Genomic DNA, 21,590 nt, shown 5'->3' on the forward strand with positions numbered 1-21,590 from the left:
TTAGCGGCTATGTAGCTTTCACTAATAAAGAATGAAGATTAGCATCCTTATATGCTTACTGAAAATACAAAATATAGTAATCCAGGAAAAGTATAATTCCTACTCCTGTAAAATATTTTCATACTGACCAAATGAACTTTTACCCAAGTGTATGTAGCAGTACTATTAAAGAGTATAGGAAACAGAAACACAGAAGCAAAAATTACAAGAACTGAGTATTATCATAAGCAACCTGCTATGGTTTATGAAGTCCCCGAACCAACTTCTGCAAATTAGAACAAACAAAATGGTATCAGCATGAATTTCTCACCTTAAGTTTCTTATAAAAGCATTAAACATCTCTAGTATCAAGGAATCAAGTTGAAAGGTCCACCATGATAACCCATAACTTTATCCTTGCAAATGTTTCGAGTATGGAAACTCTTCTTTTGTACGAGGGCTTGAAATATCATATATATTATCAAATGCTACTACAATCAACTTAAATATTTCCTATGAGGCAATCAAGTTATAAAGAAAATCACTTACAGTTGTGCCAAATAAAAATCTCTAGCATGGAGAATATTTTGAAAAAGTTGAGATATATCATGGTGTTTTGAATTGAATACCTTCATTTGTTCATCACCACACGGAGCATCTGGTGCTGTACTTCTCATAATCTCACAAATACATGATGCAATAGAAACTTTAACATCCACATTTAAATTATTCAAAAGACCGCAATGCCTTCTGCACATAATCGGGTGGTGACTGATAAATACTTCTTGAGTTTCTAAATTTATAAAAAAGAAAAAAAAAATGAGACAAAAATGTATTCACATCTCTAATCAAAAGGGTAATAAACAAAGATCAAAAGCTTGACTCCAGTATGAAGATAAGAGTAAGAATATATACAAAATAATGAATTAAAGGATTGAGTTTACAATTACACCAAGCAAAAGTAGAAGTTGATAAACAGAAGATGGATCTGGACGTGAAAGAAGTGCATTTCCAGCTGCTTCAACATTGTCTGCAAGCTCTTCCTCCTTTTTTACCTCCATTGTCATCCCCCTCAATTTCTAATCAATACCCTAAACCCTTATTATCAAGCAACAACTTATTCTTTTCTTGCTCAATAAATAAACTAAAAGAAGTCCATATTCCACATTGAGTTTAAAAGCTTCCAAAATATCTCTTTCTCTCTTTCAGTGCACAATCAATTTTCTAGGAAGCCAAACAAACAGACATATAAATACCCACATATAGAAACTCAATTTTCTAATTTATAAAAAAAAATCTAAGAGAAAAATTAGAGAAAGATTTAAGGATATAATTAAGTATACCAGTAATTTCCTTCAAAAAAAATTAAAAGGATGCTCGGATCCCGCCTGGTATAATTAAAAGAGTTAAATAACATCATTGAAATCCGTAAAAGGGTATTATTGTTCCCCAGGCCTTACTAACCTAAGTACTTAACGTGTACTCGCGATAGATCGTATCTGAGATAAGACACGTACAATGTCGAAATACAGCAGCAGCAGCAGTAGCAGAGCAGTCAAAAGAAGAAGCAGTCTATTCGGTTCCTGTGTACTCATAAATGCAGTACAGAACTTCACAAGCACATATTCAACTCAACTTTGTCTTGTTACGTTCCCAATACAGGTCCCGTCGGGTTCAACTCGTAGTCCAAACTAGGCCTACCGTTTGGGAGCTGGGATTACTGCCTTGTGAATACCTTCATTTGTTCATCACCACACGGAGCATCTGGTGCTGTACTTCTCATAATCTCACAAATACATGATGCAACAGAAACTTTAACATCCACATTTAAATTATTCAAAAGAACGCAATGCCTTCTGCACATAATCGGGTGGTGACTGATAAATACTTCTTGAGTTTCTAAATTTATAAAAAAGAAAAAAAAAATGAGACAAAAATGTATTCACATCTCTAATCAAAAGGATAATAAACAAAGATCAAAAGCTTGACTCCAGTATGAAGATAAGAGTAAGAATATATACAAAATAATGAATTAAAGGATTGAGTTTACAATTACACCAAGCAAAAGTAGAAGTTGATAAACAGAAGATGGATCTGGACGTGAAAGAAGTGCATTTCCAGCTTCTTCAACATTGTCTGCAAGCTCTTCCTCCTTTTTTACCTCCATTGTCATCCCCTTCAATTTCTAATCAATACCCTAAACCCTTATTATCAAGCAACAACTTATTCTTTTCTTGCTCAATAAATAAACTAAAAGAAGTCCATATTCCACATTGAGTTTAAAAGCTTCCAAAATATTTCTTCTCTCTTTCACTGCACAATCAATTTTCTAGGAAGCCAAACAAACAGACATATAAATACCCACATATAGAAACTCAATTTTCTAATTTACAAAAAAAAATCTAAGAGAAAAAATTAGAGAAAGATTTAAGGATATAATTAAGTATACCAGTAATTTCCTTCAAAAAAAATTAAAGAAAGATTTAAGGATATAATTAAGTATACCGTTTGGGAGCTGGGATTACTGCCTTGTGTGCATATAATAAGCTGGTACTGCCTGGAGAAGAACATTTATGTCCAGACCCAAATGGACAAATCAAACGAGCCCACCTTCGATCAGAAATTAGGGCTTGAAACATGATTCAGGTTTGTGACGAGAATCGCAGGATTCATTGTGGGTTTCACAGCCGAGTGAAAGGAAAAGAATGGAGGGAAAAGAACGATTCAGATGCTCTTATGAGAATGGACCCTTAGTATTACGCATGAACGGTAAAAGAAATTTCTAATTAGCTACATTTTCCTCTTCCTCAAAATTCAAATGCTTCAGAATAAATACCCAAACAAACAGACATATAAATACCCACATATAGAAACTCAATTTTCTAATTTACAAAAAAAAATCTAAGAGAAAAAATTAGAGAAAGATTTTAGGATATAATTAAGTATACCAGTAATTTCCTTCAAAAAAAAATTAAAGAAAGATTGAAGGATATAATTAAGTATACCGTTTGGGAGCTGGGATTACTGCCTTGTGTGCATATAATAAGCTGGTACTGCCTGGAGAAGAACATTTATGTCCAGACCCAAATGGACAAATCAAACGAGCCCACCTTCGATCAGAAATTAGGGCTTGAAACATGATTCAGGTTTGTGACGAGAATCGCAGGATTCATTGTGGCTTTCACAGCCGAGTGAAAGGAAAAGAATGGAGGGAAAAGAACGATTCAGATGCTCTTATGAGAATGAACCCTTAGTATTACGCATGAACGGTAAAAGAAATTTCTAATTAGCTACATTTTTCTCTTCCTCAAAATTCAAATGCTTGAGAATAAACCCATTTTCCCGATTTAAACAAGAAAGTACCAGCAATCAAACTAAAACGGACCGACGAGGAACGGCTGAGACGACGGTGGCAGTGGACATCTCGATGGAGAAAGGAGAGGAGGGATCGGGAGAATGGTAGAGAGGAAAAGAACATTTGGGATTCTGTAATGGGAATGGACCCTTAATATTCCTCATTAACGGAAAAAAAACTTCCTAATTAGCTACATTTTCCTCTTTCTCAAATTCAAAGAAAATCCTTAATTTTTTTTTTACCGTTGGAATTTACCACATTTTTATTCTATAAGTAATTTCAAAATTTTAATTTAAAGTGAAAGATTTTTAGCTTAGCATTTCTATATTAATCAATGAAATGATTTTTGCAGAATTTATTAAGAAAGGAAATACAACTTTAATAAAATTACAAATAAAAATTAAAAGAAAAATTAGATAGTATTATTGTCACATTCTAACTATAAAATTTATGTTTAACATAAAAAATATATATTTTATCCATTAACTAGGACAATAAAAATATTATTACAATAAAAATATTATTACACGCGTAAAATTTTCACCATAACCAATTATAATATTTTTCATGTTTTCTTTAATAAAGAAAATAACTTTTTGGTTTGTCTTTAAAACATCTTATTTACTTAAGTTATTTTCTTGATATTAAAATGATAAGTATATTTATTTTATGTAATATAATATTCATATTAATTTTATATTATCTTTCTAAAATATTTTAATTTCTTTATTTTATCTGTTCAATATGATTCATAATATGAAGTAATATTTTCAATCTATTCCATAAAATAGAGTAATTATTCCTTTCTTTATTTTAATTAAAATCATTTAGAAACTTATTTTTATATTTTAATAATAGCTACAACTTATTTTTATATGCTCGAGTTTATAATTAATTATTTTATTCGAATATAATCTATTTAAAAAAATATTATTAGCTGAGCTATACTTTCTTTACCTGATATTCAATTTTTAATCATTTTTTTTAATTTATATATGAGTTATCTTTTTACTCAAAGTTACAATTGCCTTTTATTAACCCAAATAATAATCCCTTTTTAATTTGGAGAATTCTATGAAATTTGATTTATGTATCATGATTTTGGTGTATATGACACAATAACAACAAGAGAAATTAATTTAAGGTCTGATGTGAATAATAGATAGATAAAGTAAGTTTAAATCTAACTAGAGAGCAAAAGGGAAAGAAAAATTAAGGATCATTTATTAATGTAAGTGCTGAACCATGAATCATGCAGTCATTGTTTTTAAATGCTCATCGAGAGAATATAATTTGGTACAACTTTTCAGAATTACATGTGACTTATCTTCTTAAAAACGTACATTTGTCTTAAAAGATATTTGAAATTAATTATTTTTATTATATTAATATTTTGATAGCATTTTTCTAAAAATTGAATAAATGCTCTCTTAAATTTAATTTTATATAATATTTAATTCTCTTCATTAGACTTTTTTATCAATCAATCTAGTCAAAAGACCTAATTTATAAATAAAAAGTAATTTAATCTTTAAATTTAATAATAAATATGAAAGAGAACGCAAATTATTTTTGGTAACTCAATTTCAACTAGATATTAATTTTAGCTTGATGAATGAGTCACTTAAAACTTTTTAAAATTAATAGTGTTTGACATTGTTATTGAAAAATAACTTATAATTTTTCAAAAAACTGTGGACAGCTACAGCTTCAATTCGCAACAACTCAAATTTGAAACTTCTCACCAACTCTTAATTTTAAAATGACTAGACAAAATTAACTTTTTATTATTTAGTTTATCTTATTTACTATTCTTTTAATTTTAATTTAAAATAACTTAATTTGAATTAGAAAAACTAAAAATATTTAATTTTTTGTTGTTTTTAATTATGATAAAAAATATTAAATATCTAAAATTTTATTAAATTTGTTTATAAATTAATTTTATAATTATATAATAATAGATCGATGCAATTTGGTGTTCTGAATGAAAAGCACAATGTCAAAAGAGAAAAATAAAATAAATACATTTCCTTTTCTTTAACTATAAAATGAGCTTATTTATTTACATGTAAAACAAATATAAGTGCGGGTCCATGCAATTATTTATTGCATGGAAAGAGTGGCAATTTGCAAAATTAAGTCGTGGGTTTGGAGTGATCGGCTTACCCCAGTAAGCTCCGCTAAAAGGGTCAATAGAAAGAAATGCCTACAAAATGTTTTAATTAATTCCTTAATCACTAGAGTTCTATGATTAATTTAATTTCTTCTTATTTTATATTTGGTTCATTTCTATCACATATCCATATAATATTGCATTTTATCATTTAATAAAAAACTAGTTATTAATAAAGTAAAATTAAATTTTATGAAAATCTAATTACTGTACAATTTGATTAAATATAACTTAATTTATTTACTATTAATTGTCTATCCATCCAAACTATTATTATTATTTTAGCTCATAAGTGTTTTTAACTCAGATAATTAAAATTTTATTAAGAACTTGTACGTTTATAATTCAACTAATAATAAATTGAGATATTTAATAAATAGTATAATTGACGAGATTTTAAAACTTTTCCTTTCCTGTATTATATATTGATAAATTAGTAATGAAATATAATTAATATACCATTTTATAGGATTTGAATGAGTGATACATAGGAAGAAAATTAGGCAGATAAAGAAAAATATAATTTAACTGTGAAATGAGCCAAATCATTAAAACACATAGACAGAAAGTGGGAAATTACATTGGCAAACTAGGCAGTAGTAGATGATATATCACTGGAAATATTTGCCAAGGATGCAAGATTTTTCCCATATTGGATCAGCTTTGATGAAGTCTCTAAGATGAAGGGATCGATTATACCACAATAGATTTTAGTCTTTCAGGTAAAGAAAATTCCTTCGATGATTATGGGCAACTGGTCTGATTCCACCAGCAGTAGTGAGCACTTTCTATCCTACATTGATTGAATCAGGAATTACTTTAGTTAATCGACTCCAATGAAATCAAATTCTAGAACCCGACAATTGTTTTTCCATTGCTTTGTGATCAATTTTGATTCGAGCAGCAGTAAATTATTGTTTAATTAGAAAAGTAACTTTTTTTTATATTACCGCCAAATTCTTATATTTAGTTCTTGCATCCATTTCTACTAATTAGCTGATTATTCAATGAAAATTTATAAAAAATTTAGATTAACTTTACATATAGAGTTTCTTTTTCTTTTAGCAATTTATATGAAAAAGTTTTAGTATGTAGCTTACCTAGAACGTACATAATAATTTTTTTATATAAATTTAATTTAAATTTTATAAATTTTATCTAAGTAAAATTTTAGGTTGTTTTACCTTTCTATGTGTTTATTCAATAAAAATTTATAAAATTTAAATTAAATTTATACAGAAAGTTTTTATCTTGTTAGCAATTTACATGCATGATAGTAAGCATGACCTATCATTTTTAAATAAAACATTTCATTAAGTAAATAATATAGCAATTAATATTCTATTTGTCCGTGTGCTTGAAATTCTGTTTGCTGAAAATAGGACCAAAGAAGCACAAAGGGATCCAAGCACTGATATATGTTGAAAAACAATCTGATTAGTTGTTCAAAAACCACGTTCATTGTATCATATCTATTAGGAGATACCTGCACGTTAATCTTTAGGCCATATATATATATATATATATATATATATATATATATATCTTTATTTGCCTTAAAAAATGCTACAATTACACCCTTCTATTTCTTTTTCTTATACTCTTCTCGGAAACTATGAAGGTGGTCGTATGGCAGTTTCTGCAAGCTCTGACCTATCAGTGTTTTATGCAACTACGGCTGAACTTTTGACTATTAGGTAAGGGTTTCGATTTGCAATGGGAGTTTGGGTTCTCTGACTTAGAGGTTGGAAAGTTATTCCACTAATGATATTGCCATGGTGCTTGATGATGTGATTTAGTTTCTGAGTAATTGTTTGGTTGTTGAGGACATTCATATGTTAGCTGGTTTGTTATTTGTGAACAGCGTGATATAGTAGTTCATGCTTAGCTGGTTTTGATAATTTTTGCAATTTCAAAATTATAAACCAATGATACATTCAGATGCAAGATATATCAAATAAATGCAAATGCATATATGATATATATGAGACATTTAGTAGTTGTGTGATTAAATTTAGAATAAAGTTTTTGGTTCACAAATTTTATATTTGTAGACTAACTTATTTATTATATTCTTAATACTCATTGATGGAGAGGATAGACAACACAATTCTAAAGACCAAATCTGTTTGAAGATCTTACTAATTAATTAGCTACAAACAATACTTGTTTTGATTATTGATTCTCTGACAAATAAATACTAACCCATGGTGTAAGAAAGACTCGGCAAGTTGATAACAGTGCTCTTAACCTTAACCATCATGTTGATGCTGTTGGTGATTCCTTGTGACCCTATTCCACAATCCTTCAAACTCTGTCATCAACAATTCTTTTTTTTTAGTTATATACATAAATTATTAGACTAAAGTATGTTTATACATAAAAGATCCAACACTTGAATGATAATTAAAAATAAAATTATAACTAAAGGCTCATGATTACTTCTATCAATCTTTTTTCATTTAGAAATTTTGGGAGCATTCTAGAATATTTATATACACACATATACAGCAACATGCTTTTTTTAGCTCTTCATCCAAAAAAAAAAAAAAATATATATATATATATATATAGACATCCCAAGTCTAGTTCTATGCCAATTACTGCATGGCAAACCTAGAATCAGAATCTTTGTTTTTTTCATTTCTTATTATGTACAAATCAAAGTCTCTTCTGCTAAAATCTCTTTTCTTTTTTGTTTCTATAATTAAGAGCAACCTTTCTTTTTTCCAAAAAATAAAAATAAAAATTCATGCTACTTAAATAAAAGAACTTTATCCTTCTCCCAGCATGATGCATTACAGTATATATTTAAAGATAATAAAAATATGCTCTTAATACCAGAAAGTAAAAATACTTTTGATTCGAATTTGTCTAGTTACAGATCTAATACTAATTTTAAATTTATTAATAAAAAAATTTAAAAAATAAATAAAAGTGGTTAAATGATGAAAGAGAAAATTGAGTCAAAAGATTTTTTTTTTTCTATTATACTAAATTAAGCTAATAGAAATAAAGAAATAAGGAAAATGTAGAAATTCTTAGCTTTTTCATTAATCTGATTATTTATGTACAACGAATAAGAAATTCCACCAATTCCCTTTTATTATAGTTATATCTATTATAAGATACTCTTAAAATACCAAAGCAATACATTTAATATACTTTTTTCTCTATTTATTAATATTGTGTCATATTATAGTGAATTTATATTTAATTTTTTGTACTAAAATATCTAAAAGATACTTTTAGTATACCTGAAAAATATCACATAATATAACAGTATTTTGGCGATTTTAAAAAGATATTTAAAAAATTAAAAATATCAACAACAATATACCTAAGATATTCTTAATATATTTTTAGTTGTATATTTATGAATATTTTAAATATTATACTTATAATATATAAATCATTATTCTGTTGTATAAAAAAATACTAAAAATATATTAAATATTTACTGAATTACAATATATATTTAAAAATAACAAAAGTATGCTCGTAATATACCTGAAAGTTAAAGTATTTTCAGTCCGACTTCGTCTAGTTACAAATCTAATTCTAGTATTAAATTTGTTTATGATGAAAATTAAAAATTAAATGAAAGTGATTAAATGAGGAATGAGTCAATTGAGCCAAATAGTTTTTTTTATTATTATTATACTAAGTTAAGTTAATGGAATAAAGAAATATGAAATAGGAAGAAGTTCTCGGCTTTGTCATTAGTTTGATCATTTATGTTCAATGAATAAAAAATTCTAGCACTAATGTATCATATTAAAGTAAATTTATTCTTTTTTGATTATTTTGTAACAAGATGTCTGAAAGATAATTTTGGTATACCTGAAAAATATTACATAATATAACGGTATATTATATATGATTTAAAAAAAATTAAAAATCAACAACAGTATGCCAATAAGATATTATTAATATACTTTTAGTTGCATATTTATGAATGTTTTGATTAAAGTTATAATACAAATCATTACTCAATGGTATAAAAAGATACTATAATTATATTTAAAATATATTTTTTCCTGCATCTTTTAAATATTTTCATGTTATAATTTAATATATTAGAATCATTTATTAATACATATTTTAGTGTAAAAAGGTTAGTTTTAATATACTTTATGTTAATATGCTTCATATTTTATTTTTAATTTATTTTAATTATATATAAAAATAATAAAAGATACTTGCAATATATATATTAAAACCATTTTTATTGTAGTATATTTATGATATACATTTAAAATTTCTTTTTCTAAATTTTTTTAAATCAATATTTTTATTAAAGATACCAACGGGACATTTTAAAATATCTTTTCGTTATGTAATTATTTTTTTATTAAAATTATTTTATTTAGGGTTAATAATTGAATTGACTAAACGATACCAAAAGGCATTAGAAAGATATTATTAATATATTTTATAATATTATTAAATTTTAAAATACACTGATTCATCAGTTTTTAAAATTAAATAAAAGATCAAATTAAAATAGTATGACATGAAATTTCTTTAATATTTTTATTATAGTATTATATTTATAATAGTTATTTTGTATTATTTTTTTGACAAGTATTTCAAATGCCTGTAGAGATCCACTGGGTGAGAATTATATCTCTTATATATTTTAGCTAATTTTGCAATATGTCTGATACTATTGCAGTTTAATACTTTTTTTAGGTTGTGTACTTGTTCATGTGATTGAAATTTCACATTTGAGAAAATAAATATATGGGGTTCAATTTCACTGTGATGTGTTATTTCTTGTTACATGTTGCTTTTATCTATTAGAAGGTTTTCAAACTAAGTTGTCCCGTTGACTTGGATTTGATGTTGTGTTTTCCTTGTAGCTCCTTCTTTGCTATCGGGGAATATTTGTGGTTCTTTTGATGGATATTGGTTGTTAAAGGTAGCGAGATATTCTTCAAGTTCATGATTGACAAATAGTTTAGCTTCTGCATATTTCTTAAGAATGACGTGTGTGCTTTTATAGTCAGCAAATGACATATGATACTGAACACTTAATGCTTCGAACTTAATTTTGCTGATCTATATATACACACACATTTCTGAATGATGCCTTATTGCAGACCAAGGGGAAAAAAGTTTCCTCAGGCTTAAAGGGATGTTGCGTGTTTCTTGTTGGTTCGCTGCTTCTCTAAATCTCAAGTTTGTTGCAGCTCCTTTTTATTCCTTTCAGCAATTAATGTGTCTAGAGTGTGAAATTTTCAGGAATGATGGGCTCTGAAAGACTACAGTGGGCAAGATTTTATCAGAAGCACTAGGTTATACTTTTGTTGACAGGTTAGTATTTTGACTAACTGTTTGGGTTTGGATCACTTGAGAATTTTAACAGTAACTTGAGTTTCATCTTGGAAAATGCATAACACTACTTGTTCGGAGTAGGATCTACCACTTTTCTGGAGTAGATCACTTTTTCTGGAGTTGGTGTACCATTCTTCTTTCTTTTAATATTTTCCACAAAATGGTTACAGCTAGCAATTATCTTGCATTTTCCAATGTATGCTATTGAATTAGGCATGTACTTTGAATTATAGTTGACTGTTGATCTGGGTTATACAAATTTTATTAATATAGATTTTTCTTGTCCGTATCAGTGACGAATATGTAGAGCAAACTGCAGGAGGAAATTCTGTGTCCCATATATTTCAACAATACGGCGAGGATTACTTTAGAGATATTGAGGTTTGTTCATAAAAAAGAAGCATTTGTTCAACCTGCTATGTCTTGCCATCTCTTTGTTCTATTCTGTTATCCTTTTTTCTTTTTGTTCTCTTGCTCTTTATTTTGTTCATATTCTGATGAAAGTTCATTTTATTGCATCTCCATCTCATTACCATTTTACATTTCCTTAAAGAAATCCAAGTCATTTGATGTTTGCGAGCACGCTTCGATGTTCATGTAAATTCGTCATGTGAGGCTGCTTAATTGTAAATAATGGTAAAATTTTTCATGACTGTTACTTCCTTATATCAGATCTGGATACTGGTAGATCTTTTAGCGTGCTTATTACTGACATACCACACTGATCATTTAATGGATTCGGAAGAATGCAATAATCTTGTGTATTATCAAGGTAAGCATTGCCATTGGTAATCTATTCAAAAGTCAATGAGTATGGCAACTTCTCAAGCCTGCCAATTTATTTGACTGGGAAAACTTTTGCGTCTGGGATTGATCGTGGTAATGAATGGCATACATATATACATAAATGTGGACACATTTGTAATCTATGGAGTATTGAGTGCTATATTTATCTTGACATCAGTTCGTTCATTACTCTTAGCAGCATTTACTGTCCCTTTTTCTTTCAATCCTTTAGTTTGGTTGAATGTATTCTATATTTTGAAGAATACAGAGCGAGGCATTGCAGAAGTTGTCTATAATCCCTCGGCAAGTAGTTGCTACAGGTGGTGGTTCAGTAGTACGTCCAATCAACTGGTATGCAGACCACACTGATGCGCAACAATCTTCTCTTATAATAATAACAATAATCTCATTCGTATTAATTAACTCAACTAAATGTTTTAGGAAGTATATGAGGCAGGGGATCACTGTTTTCTTAGATGTACCTTTGGATGCATTGGCAAGAAGAATTGCTGCTGTAGGAACTGACTCTCGTCCACTTCTACACCTTGATTCTGGGGACCCCTACACAAAGGTGGCCTTCTTTTGGCAATTTTAACCACCCATTTCACCAACTTCTGGATTCATATTTTTTTTTTATTTGGATTCAAACCGTGTAAATAGTTAGTGCTGATACATCACTTTGTTAAATGTCCTTGTAGGCTTTTATGGGACTCTTTACTCTTTCGAAAAAGAGAGTTGAGGCCCATTCAGACGCTGATGTTACTGTTTCACTTTTAGGTATGATGAATTTACTTATTGAATAAATGAGTGTATTCTTCTTTTTCTAAAGTTATATATATAGGTCAATTACTGATAGACATTGTTGCATCTGTGATGCAAAAGACTCATGCTCGTTTGTTCGGACTGCTGGTGATCCAAGTTTAGAAGGCTTTTGCCTACTTGCGGGGCCTCCATGCACTCATTTCCTTCTGAGTGTGACTGCGAGTTAAACAAGAGCCCTATGTTTTTATTTATTACAACGTGTGAATAACCAGAATCTCTCATCATATGGCATCTACTTGGAAACACATGATACTGTTGTCACGGTCATTAGTTGAATAGGGCCTTTTTGAGGGAACAAAATTGTACCTTCCATAGTTCTTGGAAAATTTAATGTGGGTATTACTAAGCAAGCCTTTTTAGGTGCCCTTGTCCTACTACTACATGTATTTTACATTCAAGTTTGGGCTGAAAAGAAGAATAATACAATGTCAAACTCCTTTTTTCCGTTATGATTACAGATCTTGCCGACGATCTGGGATTTGAAGATGTATCTGATGTTGGACCAGCTGCTATAGCACTGAGGTTCTGAGTCCCTCTTGATCTTGAATTTCTCTACTCTTAACTTAAGAGGAGAATGAATTTCTAAATTCTAAGTTTTCTATTATTGGAATTGAATTTTTGCAGGTGCTTATACAGATTCAGAAGTATCTACAGGACAACAATGAGAAGTCCATGCAAACGTTTCTCTAATTCTCAGTTTGAGAGATTCTTTTTCCTTTTTTTTTTTTTTGAAGAAAATAATTTATAATAGTATTTATGTAGCTTTTCATCACTTGCAGGAACGAACTAAGGCAGTCTTGTTTGGTTTTCGTTTCAGATGTACAGATCAAATAAACTCCTTATCTATAGATATTGCGTTATGAATTTTAGTATTGGAGGGACATATGCAAATGAAACAAATTAGCAATTTTGACAAATTTTTACTTATGACTAAACACAACTCTACAACATCTTTTAATTCCTAATACGGCAAACTGCACAAAGTAATCGGCTTCATTGGAGAATTATACGATTAAGAAGGAATGGATAAAAAGAAGAATGTAAAAATCCAAAATTTGTACCCAGATCCAAGTAATTGTGTATTTAAGCATACCTTTCCCTTCTCGTTCTAGGGCAAATATGCATGTGGTTCAATACGAAATGCAGACCCCGTTCATGCTTTCCCCCCGAAACAGAATTGACATCAAAGAAACATCCTCCTGACCGTCCTAGCGGCGGCACGAGAAACTAACCTTCCAGCCAGATCACCGGGCATAAGAAGTAACTGTTGTTGCAGTTCTAGTGGGAGCTGTCAGTTGAGAACAACATATAGTCAGTAAAATGATAATCTGAAAGACTTGTTAACCTATGCGGTTGCATTAAGAGCATCCGAGTGAGGAAAAAAAGCCATGAGTTTTAATGCTATCTTCCCCACTTGGATGATTGCCTCTCGTCGGACTAACATGACCTCACCTCAGGAATAACAGAAAGGAAGGGCAGAATCTCTTGAACTGATGAAAGTTGATAAAAAATAGGTAATGCTTCTTCCAAGTATACATTCTGGACCTTGTATGTCTTACTCCCTTGAACTTCCTATACAAATGTCAGTTGCAATGCTATAGTTAGTAGATTATAAAGCTACAGTAGAAATGAAATAAAATATCATCACACTGAAAGATTTTTCTAGCAATAGAAAAGGATTTCTTTTAACATACATCATCAGTGTAGTGGGTTTCAATTTATTATTTTCATACATGAGAGAAATAGCGGAAATTATCTTTTAGGGCCAAATCTACAACAAAAGGCTAACTAAAGTTCCCTAAAGACTTTTATTCTCTTAGCTGAAAGTTATTCTTTCCCTTTCTTGCAGTTGTGCTACAATCCATTCAACCGTCATCTCTAAGAAGAGCTACAATATGTTTTTTCAGATGGAACTCATGAAGCATGACAAACAAATAAAATCAGTGCAGCAATCAATTTTAAATCTGCTCTGTCAACCTAGCTTATTAGGGGCTATATAAATTGGTTCGGTTCCATAAAAAAGATAAAGGCACTTACCTTAGTTACTGAGTTATGCAAGTGATGTATATAACAGTAATAATGCCAGTAAAAAAAGAAACAATCTTACCGCTGCAGAACTACCATTCTTTTGGGAACCTGACAACAGTAGAACGAGGCGCTTCAACGTTCTTAAGTTCACCATGTCTTCCTCAGTCATCGAAGAGGATGAAAAGGGAGTAGAAAAGGGTATGCTCGCGGTAGCCACAGATGTTAAAGAATCAAGTGTTGCTACACCTAGTGCATCCAAACCCTATATATATTTCCAAGAGTATGTGTGGGTAAGTATAGGTTTCATCTTAAAGAATGCTTCACTTTGATGGAGAAAAATAAAAATAAGTTGAAGACTTTAATTTGTCACATCTCAAACTCAACAAGCAAACAACATATGCACTTACCCAAGTGATTAAAGGAATGGTAAAGAAAATAAAGAAAAACAGATCAATTTCATGATGAATGCAGGAGCAGAATATATTGTGCTGTTCGCACATTTTACAAACAAATTAACAGGAAACTATCTTGTACATTCTTTGACAAGACCTGAAAGTTGATTAGTGGAGATGAATTACTGATAGGGAGAACAATGATAAATAAACAAACAAATGAGCAGAGTTTTGGATTAGAAATAAGTAGTATTAGACTTGGGCAATCATTCAACTCAATCTTATGGACTCCATAGTTCAATACATAATAAAAATGTTTTTCAACATGCTCGGGGGCACACAACCACGTCTTCAGAAAAATTTCATGACCAGAATTCTGTCAGCAAAGAGGCTTTATATTTGAAGTTGCCATTACAGAGTAAACTGACATGTCTATGTTAAAATGGTCCAAATGATTACACGGAAATATTCTGGGTCACTTTTTTCTACTGACAATTAATTCAACTTACAAAAAAATCCATCCCTGATAAATGTCTAAGAAATAATCCTCTAATAGCTGTCCCCATAGCATAGATTGTTTGATAATTGTCTCAAACCATTAGCAAATATCAATAGCAGATAAAAATGAGGTCCGAGTTCTACAGGAAGTCTATCAAATTACTAGTAGCTAGCAAATGCAGATCAGGAAATCAATGAATGAAGAGATGACATGTGGAGCTCAAAAGTTTACCTTGGCAACTTCTTGAAGAAGTATTTCCCTCACGAAGGTACCCTGAAAAAATAATAAGTATAATTGGTATAGCTCCATAGATGGCTGAAGTCACAAGAACATATGAAATTAAAGACCTCAGAATTCAGAAAAGGAGAGAAAAAGTTAAAACAGAAAAAACCTTCTCAGTCAATGTGAAGGAAAGAATCTCCTTGATAGCCACTTTGGAAACAGCATCTTCTGTCTGCCTTTTAACCAAGGCCCTTTCAGTGCGGGCACGAAGGGACTGCCACAAAATCAGTCTAAGGTTATGACTTATTAATTCAACAAAAATGAATAATCAGATGAAAGAAACAAAAGAAGAAGATAATTTTAGCTTGGTAAGCCCCAATATCATTATAAAGGGAGAAACAATGTCAATGCATAGTAAGACTTGGACTGAACACATAGTGGTGTATTTTAAGTTCAGTTTTTGTCAGCTAGAGGCTGAAACACATGAAACTCACCTCTGAAAGTAGAGATTCTAGACGATCGATTCTGAAAACACCTTCCTGAAAAAGGGAATTCGAATTTTGATATGGTTTATTACAGAAAATATGTGCACTTGCATATCTGAGAATATAGAACATTTTGCATATTTGCCTTGTAAAGAAGAGCTTGCAAAGAAGACTTCAACTTTGGTGAGCTGTCAGTTAGAACTTTTCTAGCAATCCATGGGTATGTACTACCCAAAACTTTGTAATCTGGGTTAAAACTGATAGCGATGCCTTCCAACACTGCAAGACTGAGATCCAGGGAAAGAAGTTATGAAATTAAGCAATATTTTTAGGCAAGAAGAGAAAGGGTACATAAAGAAATTTTTCAACAAAGAATAGTTTTCACATAATGCAACAGCATGACTACCTGCGGATGACTAGAAAGAAGTATGAAGGTATTTGAAATTTGAACTTGTACCTACAAAAGTTGAGAGCCATATCACTTGCCACATCCGAAAGCATTAATCAACACCTTAAAATAAGAGCCGCCTGAGGATAAAACTCAAAACTGTTGGTCGGCCGAAGCCTCAGTTTCCATTATATATTTTCTGAGACCTAATTAAATTCATATTTTGTGAAGAATTTGTTCATGCAACTCAGATGCAGATGAATGAAGATAAATAAACATATCCTAGAATTTGAAACGTGGTATTAGACAGTTAATTATCACAATATGGTAGCCAAAGTATACTGTGTCCAAGTACAGCACTGCATGGGCATATACAAAGAATACGTTGCCTATAATTATAGTTTATTTATCTCAAATTTGTAGAATCTTTAAACAGAATATATATCCTGAACTGCTGGCTTTTTCTCAAGTTGACAAGGTTCTGGCAAAAGCCCCATTAGTTTAAGCTTCAGTTTAGCCTACAAAATGTGCCAGAATCATGTCTTGAAAATCATTTCAAACATTCACAATACTCCAAAATGATAGCCTGCCCCAGCATTGTAATAATTTTCAGAGAGACAAGACATTAATATTAGAAATTCTAGATGTACCTGACCAAAAGGTTCTCAAACCCCAGAAATGAACAGCTTGCTCTGTGATACAGCCATATGACAAGTAGAAGTACCACAGACTAAAGCCATACGATGACATATTGTTTCCTTATCATGCTCTGTAAAGGCAAAGTTTATAAGAAAGTGAGGAAGTATCTTTTTTTACTAGTAAAGGCAGTGCTGAGTAGAAAAACAAATTCATGTAGTTTAAGGCTATGCAGAGGTGGTTTATTAATGTAATCAAACCTTCAACCAAATGACTAGACCCAGGCAGTGCTAAAGTATGGCATAAGAAACAAAATGCAAGTGAAAATTCATTTACCCGGTTTACGCAACTTCTTCTCTATAATACATAGACCACCAAAACTTTGAAGGAGCAATGAGGTAAAGTCTGCCATGGGTTGTCCAATTCTACCATCAACTTCAAGCCCTGATCTTAAGCAAGGGCCTTTAGATTTATTTATTCACAACTGATCTATAAAATTTTCTAGCATAATTGAGGTAAACGTCATTGAAGTAATACTTCCTTCAAAGTCCTTTTGTCTGTTTTTCTCATTTTTTTTCTTAGAGAGGTGGAGGAAGGTGGAGGGAATGGGACGAACCAAGAAAAAACAAAGACTAATAGGAATTCCAGCAAAGACAGAACAAAAAAAGCTGCATTATGTTTTGCACTCACTTAAAACCTCTCCCCTAATCACTTATTGTTTTGTACCTAGTTAAATGTCATAAAAGTTATGAATTGAACTGAAGATTTAGAAACAAGAGCTCATGCATCCCTGACCAGCCGCATTCAGGGCCATCATGGCCTCACTGAGACCAGCATATTTTGCGGCAACAGCACCGAGAATAACAGTACCTAATACTCGTGGTAGTATAATAGGGCAACCTGCACCAGTCATGAACAAGTAAGCATTAAGTTTGTTAACATGCACACAACAACTGAAAAAATAATAGAAAAACTATTATTCTCAAAAGTAGTCAGAGCAAGCTATTATAGTCTTACAATACTGAATTTAGTGCATGTTTCTTTAATTGTATACATGTTCTAAAAGATAAATTTATTGCAATCCCAACTTGCACAGTTCTCCTAACTCTGTAACTCACTATGAACCTGATATCAAGAAAATAAAATTCAAAGAATCACGAGATTTAATGTTTTGCTCCAATTTTTATAATTTCAACACCCAAAGGGTATTTCCGTAATTTCTAGCTTTGCAAGGAGAATTTCTGTAATTTCCAGTTTTGCTGGAACAATAGTTAAAATTTATTTTAAAAGTCTTTATTTTATTTTAAGTGTGAATTAGAAGTTTAACTTAATTTAGTAGTAGTAGGATTAGTTTAGTCTATACATATCTACGCTTGTAACAATTACTATTGAGAGTTTTCCAAATTTATTAACAAATATTTCCTGCAAATTGTTGGTCTAGAATTGTGTGTTTTAATTTTCTTTAGGTGTGACTCCTAAACCTTCTAAGTCTAGACTGTTAGAAATTTTCTTGTCTTTTCTTTTCTATTCCTCTATTTCATATCGGAATTTCTGCTAAATCAGAAATGAAATTCAATCTTAACCTTTATTTTTCAAGAAATCAACATAGAACAGGTTTCCTAAATCCGTCCTACATCAAAACCTTATTGGTATGAACTATTCAAGGTTCAATTTGAGGTTTCATAAACTATTCAAGCCACCAATCAAGATTGAAAGACTTTCCTAGCAACATATATTCACAATAATTAATAACTAGTGAACATTGAGACTTCACCATACATTATATCAAACTGGGAAAAGAATAATGAGAAGAAATTGCAGTGGCAAAAATGAAACTTTACAAAGATTATCCATTGATCAAAAGAATGCACTATAATTATAAAATCAGTGGGAAAAATTTTAAGATGTGAACAGTATAAAGAGATTATGAAGATAAGTGACACAACCTAGAAATCAGTCTTAACATAAGAAGTTCTAAAAAACACTTTCCTCTATGTTGATGGCAAGTTTTAAATAAAGTATCATGAAATTGATATCAAAACCAGTGCAATAATAAAAGATCTAATCATATTATATCAGACTGAATCAGACACCATTTTCAACTTAAACTAAGGGCTTAAATCCCATAAATTCTTGTATTAAAGCCTGTCAAGTATTCATTGAATTAAGGGGTAATTGCAATTTTCCAAACTAGAAAGCAATCCAAAGAAACAAGGAAGATCCCTAATTCTAGTTTAGAAAATACTCTCCGGGTAGTCCCTAGAAAAATAGCCATAAGTCAAGATCCGACCAATTGGATCAAAATGCCATTTTATATCCATACACTATACAGACGGGAAACAACATACCCAAAAATCAACTATTCATTTGTAGTAGAATTCGGCATATTAATTTTCAAATTTGACTGTCAAGAAAAAACTTAGTACAAAATTCAAGGCATAAGCAAACAAATATTAAAATCAACCTTTAATTGCAAAACCAAAGCTCCCACCAGCAATGTATCAACAAATATATCACATGCTAATCACATGGCATAAAAAAAAAGATTTTCTCAAGCAATTAATCATCTAAAACTACGATTTACACATAATCAATAAACTGTCATCTATGAGGATTTCGAGGCTCTACTCAAAATTGTCTCAAAAAATTCTAGGAAGCATTACTGGTACCACTTTTTCCACATCACAAGGACATTAAGTCTAGTTTCATTTCTAATTGGTCTTGTGCCATTTGGAAAAGTGAACAAGGAGGACTAAATAAAACATTATAGATACGTCAATCTGTCAGGTCAGATTGACCATGAAAATATAATACTCAATTTTACTTCCAAAACAACAGAATTAGGCCTTCCACAAAATAAATAGTTTTAGAGGATGGATCAAAGTTTCTATAGGTTCAGATTTCGCCTCATTCGGAGTTGTGGAACTCTAGATAATGCTCAAACAAGTGGACTGTCACACATGGGACAGAATTCCGAAATTCCAATCAAATTCACACTTCGAAGGACCAACCTAAAGTTCACATAATTTGGCATAGCACCAATCTAACATCTCATGCCACAATACAAAAATTAAGCCATAAACACAAAATTTGGTTACCTTTGCTTAGTCATTTTGAAAGTTCTATTATACTTACATCATTAGCCAATTAATTGGGTATTGGCTTTCTTTTGAATGTTAATTCCTTATTTCAATGTTTTTCTTGTTCGTTTTTAAGCAGGACCATAACAGAAAAATAATAGAAATGCAAGTATACCTTAGAATTGAGGCAATACTTTGTCCTCTCATTTCCAGGAAAACTATCAGAAACCAAAAACTTGCCCTCTCCAAGAATTCTTACTCCCTCTTCTGCTGTATAAGAAATAAGATCTCCAGATCTCACAACCTTCAAGAGATCAGAAATACTAAGAAAAACATTTCTTCTTTATTATTAATGAAAACTAACACCAGGACAAACTGACCAATGAACTTTAGGACAGTTGTATTGTAGCTGGAGAGACAGTGTTGTAAGATTTCAGGTTCATTACTATACGAAGTTCATTAAACCCAAAAAAAAAAAAAAAAAGAACTAAGAACAACAGGAAAAATTGTTAGGCATACCTCAGAGAATGCATCTTTAGCTAGTTTTGCAATTTCTTTCACCAGGCACTCAGCATTTGGAGCCTTGTGCTCTTTCAGGATAGCAGCTGCCTTGTGAAGGAGCTCTGCTATCTTCCAAAGAGGAGTTCTAGCCCAAGCCTTTTCTGCACTTTTTGCTAATTCCATCACCTTGTTTTATATAGTAATATACAACTCCCTATTGATATTCGAGAGCCAATCCATGTACCGTTGACAATAAAATAGCAAGTTGCTACTAACTCAAAACATATTGACTAGTAAAGGCAGTGCTGAGTAGAAAAACAAATTAATGCAATTTAAGACTATGCAGAGGTGGTTTATAAATATAATAAAAACATCAACCAAATGACTTGACTCGGGCAGTGCTACATAAAAGTGATGCAAAGTTCTTGCCATGTGGTGTGTTGTAGTGTTAGAAAAGTTTTGAACCATCGATACAAATTTCCCACTAAAAATATATGCAAGTACATAGTAATATATGGGATAAGGTAGGGTAGGGAAATAACCTACAGTGACCTAAACTCCCCTTTTAAACTTCCAAAAATGATTAAAGATACAAAGGTAAACATCATTACTATATCTATGACTACTCCAACTATATATATATATATATACTAAATGCAAAGTAACCCTCACTCTTTAAAGAAAAATTCCATTAAAGTGGGGAAGAAGAGGCCATAAATGGGAGAGGCAGCAGAGTACATGAGAGATGATGAAGAAGCTGCAGCAGCATCAAAGCCACACTTCGTGCTGGTGCATGGAATCAGTGGAGGAAGCTGGTGCTGGTACAAAATCAGGTGCCTGATGGAGTATACAGGGTATAAAGTGTCCTGTATTGATCTCAGAGGAGCAGGCATATGGATAG

General features: G+C 30.9%; 3 protein-coding genes across 19 annotated transcripts in view; 1 reads left to right on the forward strand and 2 right to left on the reverse strand.

The window, feature by feature from the left end:
• The window catches only part of LOC107262535 (FGGY carbohydrate kinase domain-containing protein-like), a 103,205-nt gene that overhangs the window by 10,817 nt on the left and 70,798 nt on the right, over positions 1 to 21,590 (reverse strand). For 7 of the 17 annotated variants that reach the window (XR_007215970.1, XR_007215973.1, XM_048374538.1 and 4 more), the window contains exons 1-4: positions 2,485 to 2,966; positions 1,444 to 1,878; positions 609 to 729; positions 233 to 265 (exon numbers count right to left, since the gene is read on the reverse strand). The exons of 1 other annotated variant lie outside the window; for it this stretch is intronic. The gene's annotated coding sequence lies outside the window, so the exon portion shown is untranslated. 9 more of the 17 variants (XM_048374531.1, XM_048374528.1, XM_048374529.1 and 6 more) reach the window with 9 other exon arrangements.
• Positions 7,074 to 13,381, forward strand: LOC8261211 (shikimate kinase 3, chloroplastic). Its single transcript, XM_048373588.1, has 11 exons — positions 7,074 to 7,207; positions 10,117 to 10,127; positions 10,376 to 10,434; positions 10,616 to 10,666; positions 10,777 to 10,829; positions 11,144 to 11,231; positions 11,905 to 11,987; positions 12,078 to 12,207; positions 12,335 to 12,413; positions 12,917 to 12,980; positions 13,083 to 13,381. Exons 1-11 carry the CDS (start codon positions 7,074 to 7,076, stop codon positions 13,204 to 13,206), a joined length of 876 nt encoding a protein of 291 aa, XP_048229545.1. The 3' UTR covers positions 13,207 to 13,381.
• Positions 7,571 to 20,872, reverse strand: LOC107262545. The gene is made up of 16 exons (XM_048373589.1): positions 20,708 to 20,872; positions 20,364 to 20,492; positions 19,354 to 19,432; positions 17,904 to 18,008; positions 17,445 to 17,552; positions 17,289 to 17,398; positions 17,123 to 17,202; positions 16,491 to 16,541; positions 16,230 to 16,371; positions 16,094 to 16,138; positions 15,769 to 15,873; positions 15,609 to 15,650; positions 14,566 to 14,748; positions 13,911 to 14,030; positions 13,552 to 13,746; positions 7,571 to 7,824 (listed from the first exon to the last, which is right to left on the reverse strand). Exons 1-15 carry the CDS (start codon positions 20,870 to 20,872, stop codon positions 13,642 to 13,644), a joined length of 1,569 nt encoding a protein of 522 aa, XP_048229546.1. The 3' UTR covers positions 7,571 to 7,824; positions 13,552 to 13,641.

Source organism: Ricinus communis, chromosome 5, assembly GCF_019578655.1.
Source record: "Ricinus communis isolate WT05 ecotype wild-type chromosome 5, ASM1957865v1, whole genome shotgun sequence".
Classification (NCBI taxonomy): Eukaryota; Viridiplantae; Streptophyta; class Magnoliopsida; order Malpighiales; family Euphorbiaceae; genus Ricinus; species Ricinus communis.

Excerpts from the sequence above, each read along its gene's own strand:
- LOC8261211 (XM_048373588.1), top strand. The coding sequence starts at position 7,074 with ATGCTACAATTACACCCTTCTATTTCTTTTTCTTATACTCTTCTCGGA. Across the intron at positions 10,667-10,776 it reads AGGGATGTTGCGTGTTTCTT|ACTACAGTGGGCAAGATTTT; the intron begins GTTGGTTCGCTG and ends GGGCTCTGAAAG. Across the intron at positions 11,232-11,904 it reads ATTACTTTAGAGATATTGAG|AGCGAGGCATTGCAGAAGTT; the intron begins GTTTGTTCATAA and ends TGAAGAATACAG.
- LOC107262545 (XM_048373589.1), bottom strand. The coding sequence starts at position 20,872 with ATGGAATTAGCAAAAAGTGCAGAAAAGGCTTGGGCTAGAACTCCTCTT. Across the intron at positions 17,399-17,444 it reads GAAGAAGTTGCGTAAACCGG|CACTGCCTGGGTCTAGTCAT; the intron begins GTAAATGAATTT and ends GCCATACTTTAG. Across the intron at positions 15,651-15,768 it reads CCTTCACATTGACTGAGAAG|GGTACCTTCGTGAGGGAAAT; the intron begins GTTTTTTCTGTT and ends TTATTTTTTCAG.